This window comes from Poecile atricapillus, chromosome 31, assembly GCF_030490865.1.
Source record: "Poecile atricapillus isolate bPoeAtr1 chromosome 31, bPoeAtr1.hap1, whole genome shotgun sequence".
NCBI lineage: Eukaryota > Metazoa > Chordata > Aves > Passeriformes > Paridae > Poecile > Poecile atricapillus.
Genome location: NC_081279.1, coordinates 3,186,740 through 3,197,591, shown reverse-complemented (window position 1 = coordinate 3,197,591; position 10,852 = coordinate 3,186,740). Strand labels below are relative to the sequence as shown.

Here is a 10,852-nt window from a genome sequence, read left to right as displayed (position 1 = left end):
TCAGGGATGGACACAAGGACAGCAGGATGGACACACGGATACCGGGATGGACACTGGGACGGACACACGGACACAGATGGATGGGACACACAGACATCAGGATGGACACACGGACACCAGGATGGACACCGAATGGACACAGGGACGCCGGGACAGACACACGGACACCAGGATGGACACTGGGACGAACACACAGACACACAGACACCAGGATGGACACACGGACACCGGGACGACACACAGACACAGGGATGGACACATGGACACCGGGATGGACACACGGCACCGGGATACACACCAGGACAGACACACGGACACCAGATGGACACCAGGACGGACACAGGGATGGACACCGGGGATGGACACCGGGACGGACAGACGGACACAGGGATGGACACACGGACACACACCAGGACAGACACACACCAGGACGGACACACGGACACAGGGATGGACAGATGGACAGCAGGAAGGACACGGGACACCAGGAGAAGGACACCAGGATGGACACCGGGATGGACACACAGACAGCAGGATGGACACCAGGAAGGACACACGGACACAGGGATGGACACACAGACAGGAGGATGGACACCAGGACAGACACACGGACACCGGGATGGACACCAGGACGGACACCGCATGGACACACGGACACCAGGACAAGGACACTGGGATGGACACCAGGATGGACACAGGGACGGACAGACGGACACCAGGACAGACACACAGACACCAGGAAGGACACACGGACACCAGGATGGACACTGGGACGGACACAGGAACGGACACACGGACACAGGACGGACACACGGACACAGGATGACAGCAGGGATGGACACTGGGACAGACACACGGACACAGGGACGGACACAGGGATGGACAGACGGACACCGGGATGGACACACGGACACCAGGACGGACAGACGGACCTCACCCCTCCCCCCTGCAGGCGGTGCACCCCCCCCGTGTCCCCTCCCCGTGTCCCCCCCGGTGTCCCCTCCCCGTGTCCCCTCCCGTGTCCCCTCCCAGTGCCACCCCCCCGTGTCCCTCCCCATGCCACCCTCCCGTGTCCCCTCCCGTGTCCCCTCCGTGTCCCCCTCCCGTGTCCCCCCCCCGTGTCCCCTCCCCGTGTCCCCCTCCCCCGTGTCCCCTCCCGTGTCCCCCCCCCCGTGTCCCCCCCCCGTGTCCCCTCCGTGTCCCCTTCCCGTGTCCCCCCCCGTGTCCCCCCGTGTCCCCTCCGTGTCCCCTCCCGTGTCCCCCCCCCCGTGTCCCCCCGTGTCCCCTCCCGTGTCCCCTCCCGTGTCCCTCCGTGTCCCCCTCCCCGTGTCCCCTCCCCGTGTCCCCTCCCGTGTCCCCCCCGTGTCCCCTCCCGTGTCCCCTCCCGTGTCCCCCCGTGTCCCCCCCGTGTCCCCTCCCGTGTCCCACCTTGAGGTCCCTGTGCACGATGTTCTTCTGGTGGCAGTAGTGCACGCCGAGACGATCTGGGGACACCAGGGGACACTGTCACCACCGTGTCACCAATGTCACCAACACCCCCCAATGTCCCCAAACCCCCCCAATGTCACCACCGCGTCACCAATGTCACCAAACACCCCCCAATGTCCCCAACACCCCCAATGTCACCACCGCGTCACCAATGTCACCAAACACCCCCCAATGTCACCAACACCCCCCCAATGTCACCTCCGTGTCACCAATGTCCCCAACACCCCCCCAATGTCACCAACACCCCCCCAATGTCCCCAGACCCCCCCAATGTCACCAACACCCCCCCAATGTCACCAACACCCCCCAATGTCACCGCCGTGTCACCAATGTCCCCAAACACCCCCCCAATGTCACCACCGTGTCCCCAATGTCACCAACACCCCCCCAAAGTCCCCAAAACCCCTCCAATGTCACCAACACCCCCTGCCGTGTCCCCAGCCTGTCCCCAATGTCCCAGACCCCTCCAATGTCACCGCCGTGTCACCAATGTCCCCAAACACCCCCTCAATGTCACCAACACCCCCCAATGTCACCGCCATGTCACCAATGTCCCCAACACCCCCCAATGTCACCACCGTGTCACCAATGTCCCCAAACCCCCCCAATGTCACCAAACCCCCCCAATGTCACCAACCTGTCCCCAATGTCACCAACAGCCCCCCAATGTCCCCAACACCCCCCAATGTCACCAACACCCCCCCAATGTCACCACCGTGTCACCAATGTCACCAACACCCCCCAATGTCACCAAACCCCCCAGTGTCCCCAGACCCCCTCAATGTCCCCAACAACCCCAATGTCACCAACACCCCCCCAATGTCACCACACCCCCCAATGTCACCACACCCCCCCAATGTCACCGCCGTGTCACCAATATCCCCAACACCCCCCCAATGTCCCCAACACCCCCCAATGTCCCCAAACCCTCCCAATGTCCCTCCAGGATGTCCCCAAGCCCCCCCAGAATGTCCCCAAGTGTCCCCAATGTCCCCAAACCCCCCCAGGATGTCCCCAAACCCCCCCCAATGTCCCCAAGCCCCCCCATAATGTCCCCAAGCCCCCCCAGGATGTCCCCAAGTGTCCCCACCTGTCTGAACTTGGCCCGTGCCTCCTTCTCCTTCATCCTCCCGTGGGACACCAGGTAATCGAACACCTCACCTGGATGGGGGGGACACACCTGGGTGACCCCAAAATCCGCACCTGGGGGGGCTGGGGACCCCAAAACACCCAAAATACCCCAAAAACACCCAAAATACCCCAAAATACCCCAAAATCCACACCTGGGGGGGCTGGGGACCCCAAAACACCCCAAAAAACACCCCAAAAACACCCAAAACCACCCCAAAATCCACCCCAAAACACTCCAAAATCCACCCCAAAATCCACACCTGGGGGGGCTTGGGACCCCAAAACACCCCAAACCCACCCAAAATACCCAAAAACACCCCAAAAACACCCCAAAATCCACCCTGGATGGGGGGGACACACCTGGGGTGACCCCAAAATCTGCACCTGGGGGGGCTGGGAACCCCAAAACACCCAAAAAACCCCAAAAAACCCCAAATCCACCCCAAAATTCACCCCAAAACACCCCAAAATCCACCTGGGGGGGGCTGGGAACCCCAAAATCCACCCAAATACCCCAAAACACCCCAAAATACCCCAAAATCCACCCAAAATACCCCAAAAACACCCAAAAACACCCCAAAATCCACCCCAAAACACCCCAAAATCCACCAAAATACCCCAAAACACCCCAAAATACCCCAAAATCCACCCCAAAATCCACACCTGGGGGGCTGGGAACCCCAAAATCCACCAAAAACACCCAAAAACACCCCAAAACACCCCAAAATCCACCCCAAAAACACCCAAAATCTACACCTGGAGGGGCTGGGAACCCCAAAACCACCCAAAATACCCCAAAATACCCCAAAATCCACACCTGGGGGGGCTGGGGACCCCAAAACACCCAAAAAACACCCAAAACCACCCAAAAACACCCAAAAATCCACACCTGGGGGGGCTGGGGACCCCAAAACACCCCAAACCCACCCAAAATACCCAAAAACACCCTAAAAACACCCCAAAATACACCCCAAAACACCCCAAAATCCACCCAAAATACCCCAAAATCTACACCTGGAGGGGCTGGGAGCCCCAAAATCCACCCAAAATACCCCAAAACACCCCAAAATCTACACCTGGAGGGGCTGGGAACCCCAAAATCCACCCCAAAACACCACAAAAACACCCCAAAACACCCAAAAACACCCTGGGGGGCTGGGGAACCCCAAAATCCACCCAAAACACCCCAAAACACCCCAAAACACCCCAAAATACACCCCTAAACACCCCAAAATCTACACCTGGAGGGGCTGGGAGCCCCAAAATCCACCCAAAATACCCAAAAACACCCCAAAAACACCCCAAAATCCACACCTGGGGGGGCTGGGGACCCCAAAATCCACCCAAAATACCCCAAAACACCCCAAAATACCCCAAAATACCCCAAAATGCACACCTGGGGGGCCTGGGGACCCCAAAACACCCCAAAAACACCCAAAACCACCCCAAAATCTACACCTGGAGGGGCTGCGAACCCCCAAAATCCACCCAAAATACCCCAAAATCCACACCTGGGTGTCCCCAGGTGTCCCCAGGTGTGTCCCCAGGTGTCCCCAGATGTCCCAGATATCCCCAGGTGTGTCCCCAGGGGTGTCTCAGTGTCCCCATGTCCCCCCAGGTGTGTCCCCAGGTGTCCCCAATGTCCCCAGGTGTCCCCCAGGTGTCACCTGCACTGGCGTACTCCATCACCAGGTACAGCGTCTTCTCCGTCTCGATCACCTCAAACAGCTTCACTGGGGGGGGGGGACAGGGGGGTCACCGGGAGACCCCTCCCCAACCCTGAGACCCCTCCCCAATTCTGGGACCCCTCCCCAATTCGGGACCCCTCCCCAATTCAGAGACCCCTCCCCAATTCAGAGACCCTCCACCCAATTCAGGGACCCCTCCCCAATTTGAGACCCCTCCCCAACCCCGGGACCCCTCCCCAACCCTGAGACCCCTCCCCAATTTGAGACCCCTCCCCAATTCCGGGACCCCTCCCCAATTTGAGACCCCTCCCCAATTCAGGACCCCTCCCCAATTCAGAGACCCCTCCCCAATTCAGGGACCCCTCCCCAGCCCTGGGACCCCTCCCCAATTCAGAGACCCCTCCCCAATTCAGGGACCCCTCCCCAGCCCTGAGACCCCTCCCCAATTCAGAGACCCCTCCCCAATTCAGGGACCCCTCCCCAACCCTGAGACCCCTCCCCAATTCAGAGACCCCTCCCCAATTCAGGGACCCTCCCAATTCAGAGACCCCTCCCCAATCCCAGGACCCCTCCCAACCCCGGGACCCCTCCCCAATCCCAGACCCCTCCCCAACCCTGGGACCCCTCCCCATTCAGGACCCCTCCCCAATTCCGGGACCCCTCCCAACCCCGGGACCCCTCCCCAATTCAGAGACCCCTCCCCAACCCTGAGACCCCTCCCCAATTCAGGGACCCCTCCCCAATTCAGAGACCCCTCCCCAACCCCAGACCCCTCCCAACCCTGAGACCCCTCCCCAATTCCTGGACCCCTCCCAACCCCGAGGACCCCTCCCCAGCCCCGGGACCCCTCCCCAATTCAGAGACCCCTCCCCAATTCAGGGACCCCTCCCCAATTCAGAGACCCCTCCCAGCCCGGGACCCCTCCCCAATTCAGAGACCCCTCCCCAATTTAGGGACCCCTCCCCAACCCTGAGACCCCTCCCCAACCCTGAGACCCCTCCCCAATTCAGAGACCCCTCCCCAACCCTGAGACCCCTCCCCAATTCAGGGACCCCGCCCCAATTCCAGGACCCAACTCCAGGACCCTCCCCATTTCTGGGACCCCCTCCCCAATTCTGAGACCCAACCCTGGGACCCCTCCCCAAACCCCGGGACCCTCCCCAATTCAGGGACCCCTCCCCAATCCCGGGACCCCTCCCCAATTCAGAGACCCTCCCCAGTTTGGGACCCTCCCAACCCCAGGACCCTCCCCAGTTCAGAGACCCCTCCCCAACCCCGGGACCCCTCCCCAACCCCAGGACCCCTCCCCAATTCGGGACCCCTCCCCAATTACCGATGTTGGGGTGGTTCAGCCCCTTCATGATCCGAACTTCCGAAACAACTGAGGGGGGGAAGGGTCAGCAGGGGGCTCAGGACCCCTCCCCAAATGAGGGGACCCCCCCCAGGACCCCTCCCCAAATGAGGGGAACCCCCGAGACCCTCCCCAAATGAGAGGAGCCCCCCAGGACCCCTCCCCAAATGAGGGGAATCCCCCCCGAGACCCCTCCCCAAATGAGGGGACCCCCGAGACCCCTCCCCAAATGAGGGGACCCCCTGAGACCCCTCCCCAAATGAGGGGAACCCCCCAGGGTGCCCCCGAGACCCCTCCCCAAATGAGGGGAACCCCCTGAGACCCCTCCCCAAATGAGGGGAGACCCCCGGGACCCCTCCCCAAATGAGGGAATCCCCCAGGACCCCTCCCCAAATGAGGGGAACCCCCTGAGACCCCTCCCCAAATGAGGGAGACCCCCGGACCCCTCCCCAAATGAGAGAGCCCCCCCAGGACCCCTCCCCAAATGAGGGGAACCCCCCGAGACCCCTCCCCAAATGAGGGGAACCCCCCCAGGACCCCTCCCCAAATGAGGGGAACCCCCCGAGACCCCTCCCCAAATGAGGGGAACCCCCAAGACCCCTCCCCAAATGAGGGGAACCCCCTGAGACCCCTCCCCAAATGAGGGGACCCCCCCGAGACCCCTCCCCAAATGAGGGACCCCCCGAGACCCCTCCCCACCTTTTGGAGGCTGGTGGGGTTCAGCTGGGTCTTGTCGATGATTTTGATGGCCACCTAAAGGGGGGGGGGGGACACGGAGGTGACACCCAGAGACCCCCCCGAGACCCCTCCCCAATTCACCTGAGACCCCCCGAGACCCCTCCCCAATTCACCTGAGACCCCTCCCCAATTCACCTGAGACCCCTCCCCAACACCCGAGACCCCCTCCCCAACCCCAGAGACCCCTCCCAACCCCAGAGACCCCCCGAGCCCCTCCCCAGCCCCAAACCCCTCTTCACCCCCTCCCCAGCCCCCCTGAGCCCCCTCCCCAGACCCCTCAGCCCCCTCCCACCCCGCCCCAAACCCCCCCTCAGCCCCCTCCCCATCCCTTCCCAGCCCCCTCCCCCTGACCCAACCCCCCCCGAGCCTCCTCCCCAGCCCCCGAGCCCCCTCCCCCTGACCCAAACCCCCCCCCGAGCCCCCTCCCAGACCCCTCAGCCCCCTCCCCAGCCCCCCGAGCCCCCTCCCCCTGCCCCAAATCGCCCTTCAGCCCCTCCCCAGACCCCTCAGCCCCTCCCACCGCCCCAAACCCCCCTGATCCCCCTCCCCAGCCCCCCTGAGCCCCCTCCCACCGCCCCAAACCCCCCCTGATTCCCTCCCCAGCCCCCCCGAGCCCCTCCCCAGACCCCTCAGCCCCCTCCCCTCCTCCCCAAACCCCCCCTTCTCCCCCTCCCACTGCCCCAAACCCCCCCCGAGCCCCCTCCCAGCCTCCCCAGACCCCTCAGCCCCCTCCCCAGCCCCCCGAGCCCCTCCCCCTGACCAAACCCCCCCCGAGCCCCTCCCCATCCCCCGAGCCCCCTCCCCAGCCCCCGAGCCCCCTCCCCATCCCCCGAGCCCCCCTCCCCATCCCCCCAAGCCCCCTCCCCATCCCCCCTTCACCCCCTCCCCATCCCCCCTTCGCCCCCTCCCCATCCCCCCTTCACCCCCTCCCCCATCCCCCCCTTCACCCCCTCCCCATCCCCCTTCACCCCCTCCCCATCCCCCCTTCACCCCCTCCCCATCCCCCCTCACCCCCTCCCCACCTCTCTGCCGGTCAGGACGTGCCGGGCCAGTTTGACCTTGGCGAAGTTGCCCTTGCCGATGGTCCTCAGCAGCCGGTAGTTGCCCACGTGGGGGGCTCCTCGGCCCCCAGCGAGTTCCGCCCCGGGGGGCTCCGGCCCCCGCCCCGACCACCCCCCCCCGCCCTTCTCGGGGCGGCCGCTGCCCCCCGGGCCCGCCAGCTGGGGGGGGAGGGGAGAGAGGGGGGAGTCAGACCCCTCCCCAAATTGTGGGGTCAGGTCTGAGACCCCCCTGAAAAACATCACAGTGAGACCCCTCCCCAAATTGTGGGGTCAGGTCTGAGACCCCCCCAAAACATCGCAGTGAGACCCCTCCCAAATTGTGGGGTCAGGTCTGAGACCCTCCCCCAAAACATCACAGTGAGACCCCGGCCCTGAGACCCCTCCCCAAATTGTGGGGTCAGGTCTGAGACTCCCCTGAAAAACATCACAGTGAGACCCCTCCCCAAATTGTGGGGTCAGGTCTGAGACCCCTCCCCAAATTGTGGGATCAGTTCTGAGACCCCCCCAAAACATCACAGTGAGACCCCGGCCCTGAGACCCCTCCCCAAATTGTGGGGTCAGGTCTGAGACCCCTCCCCAAATTGTGGGGTCAGGTCTGAGACCCCCCCCAAAAACATCACAGTGAGACCCCTGCCCATCCCCCTGCCCTGAGACCCCTCCCCAAATTGTGGGGTCAGGTCTGAGACCCCCCCCAGAACATCACAGTGAGACCCCGGCCCTGAGACCCCTCCCCAAATTAAGGGACCGGCCCCTGAGCCCCCTCCCCAAACTCTGATGAGACCCCGACCCCCCCTCTTTACCGCAGGGGGGGTGAAACCACTGAGACCCCTCCCAAATCATCCCAGCAGCGCCCGGGACCCCCGAGACCCCCCCGGATCCATTCCCGGGACCCCCGGTGACCCCCCAGACCCATTCCCGGGACCCCCGGTAACCCCCGAGACCCCCCCAGACCCATTCCCGGGACTCCGAGACCCCCAAACCCCCCCAGACCCATTCCCGGGACCCCCGGTGACCCCCGAGACCGCCCCAGACCCATTCCCGGGACCCCCGAGACCGCCCCAGACCCATTCCCGGTGACCCCGAATCCATCCCGGGGTCCCGGTGACCCCCAAACCCCCCAGATCCATTCCCGGTGACTCCTGAGCCCCCCCAGATCCATTCCCGGGGGTCCCGGATCCATCCGGGGGTCCCGGTGACCCCCATGACCCCCCAGATCCATTCCCGGGACCCCCGAGACCCCCCAGACCATTCCCGGACCCCCGAGACCCCCCCGGATCCATTCCCAGGACCCCCGAGACCCCCAGACCCATTCCCGGGACCCCCGAGACCCCCCCAGACCCATTCCCGGGACCCGAGACCCCCCCAGACCCATTCCCGGTGACCCCGGATCCATTCCCGGGGTCCCGGTGACCCCCAAACCCCCCCCAGACCCATTCCGGGACCCCGAGACCCCCCCAGACCCATTCCCGGGGGTCCCGGTGACCCCCAAACCCCCCCAGATCCATTCCCGGGACCCCCGGTGACCCCCCGGATCCATTCCCGGGACCCCCCGAACTCCCCCAGACCCATTCCGGTGATCCGGACCCATCCCGGGGGTCCCGGTGACCCCCGAGCCCCCCCGGATCCGTTCCTGGACCCCCAAGACCCCCCGGATCCATCCCGGGGGGGGGGGGGGGGGGGGGGGGGGGGGGGGGGGGGGGGGGGGGGGGGGGGGGGGGGGGGGGGGGGGGGGGGGGGGGGGGGTCCCGGTGACCCCCGAGCCCCCCCCAGACTCATTCCCGGGACCCCCGGTGACCCCCGAGACCCCCAGACCCATTCCCGGTACCCGGATCCGTTCCCGGGACCCCCGGTGACCCCGACCCCCCCGGATCCATTCTCGGGGGTCCCGGATCCATTCCCGGGGCTCCCGGTGACCCCCGAGCCCCCCCCGGATCCGTTCCCGGGACCCCCGGTGACCCCCGAGCCCCCCCAGATCCATTCCCGGGGGTCCCGGATCCATTCCCGGGGGTCCCGGTAACCCTGAGCCCCCCCCCAGATCCATTCCCGGGGCTCCCGGTGACCCCCCCAGACCCATTCCCGGTGATCCCGGACCCATCCCGGGGGTCCCGGTAACCCTGAGCCCCCCCCCAGATCCATTCCCGGGGTCCCGGTGACCCCCGTGACCCCCCCGTGACCCCCCCCCTCCGCTCTACCGAGACCCCCCGGTGCCCCCTCCCCACCCCCGGTACCACCCCAGCGCCCCCGGTATCCCCAGCCCCTCCGGGACCCCTCCCGGTGCCCCAAACCGCTCCCGGTGCCCCCAAACCCCTCCCGGTGCCCCCCCCGCCCCTCCCGGTGCCCCCCGGTCCCGCCCAATCCCCCCCGGTACCCCCGGTACCCCCCCAGCCCCCTCCCGCCACCAACCCACCCTCACCCGGTGCCCGCACGGTTCCTCCCCATCCCCTCCCCGGTGCTCCCGGTGCCCCACCCGGGCCTGCCCCCGGTGCCGTCCCCCCCCCTCACCGTGTCCGCGTTGCGCTCGTTCCCCGCCGCCAGGGCGGAGCGCGAGGACATGGTCCCGGCCCGGGGGGCGCCGGGGGGGCACCGGGAGGGGCGGTCCCGTTGCCGGGGGTCCCGTTCCCGGGGGGCTCCCGTTACCGGGGGGGGCGGAGGGGCCGGGCCATGGCGGCCATGGCGCCGGAACCGGAACCGGGGCGCGCCGGGGGCGGGGCCATGCCCATATAAGGAGCGTGGAGGGCGGGGTTGGCCCCGCCCACGAGGCGGAGCGGACCAATCAGAACGCGCCGCCCGAGCATGGAGACAGCTGGACGCGCCCCGGGAGGGGGCGTGGCCGAGCGAGGGAGGAGCGTTGTGATTGGCTGAGCGCCGGCCAATGGGAGGAGAGAGCCGGGTTTAACCCGCGAGTGACCGGGGAGGGGCCACGTGGGGTCGCGAGGTCACGTGGGAGGGCACGTGACCCCCTCTCCGGTCACACTCGGGGTCCCCAATGTCACCCGTGGGGTCCCCAATGTCACCCGTGGGGTCCCCAGTGTCACCCGTGACCCCTCCCTGTCAAACCTGGGGTCCCCAGTGTCACCCGTGGGGTCCCCAGTGTCACCCGTGTCCCCTCCCTGTCACGTGTGAGGTCCCCAGTGTCACACCTGGGGTCCCCAGTGTCACCCGTGGGGTCCCCAATGTCACCCGTGGGGTCCCCAGTGTCACCCGTGACCCCTCCCTGTCAAACCTGGGGTCCCCAGTGTCACCCGTGGGGTCCCCAGTGTCACCCGTGACCCCTCTCCGGTCACACCTGGGGTCCCCAGTGTCACCCATGACCCCTCCCTGTCACACCTGGGGTCACCAGTGTCACCCGTGACCCCTCTCCGGTCACACCTGGGGTCCCCAGTGTCACCCGTGGG

At 66.1% G+C, this 10,852-nt stretch overlaps 1 protein-coding gene across 1 annotated transcript; it reads right to left on the bottom strand.

The window, feature by feature from the left end:
• Positions 1-933: 933 nt before the first annotated feature.
• LOC131590009 (MAP/microtubule affinity-regulating kinase 4-like) lies at positions 934-10,140 on the bottom strand. The gene is made up of 8 exons (XM_058859800.1): positions 9,960-10,140; positions 7,419-7,616; positions 6,348-6,411; positions 5,641-5,688; positions 4,287-4,352; positions 2,579-2,649; positions 1,429-1,484; positions 934-946 (listed from the first exon to the last, which is right to left on the bottom strand). The coding sequence occupies exons 1-8, from the start codon at positions 10,008-10,010 to the stop codon at positions 934-936; spliced, it is 567 nt and encodes a 188-aa protein (XP_058715783.1). The 5' UTR covers positions 10,011-10,140.
• Positions 10,141-10,852: the final 712 nt, after the last annotated feature.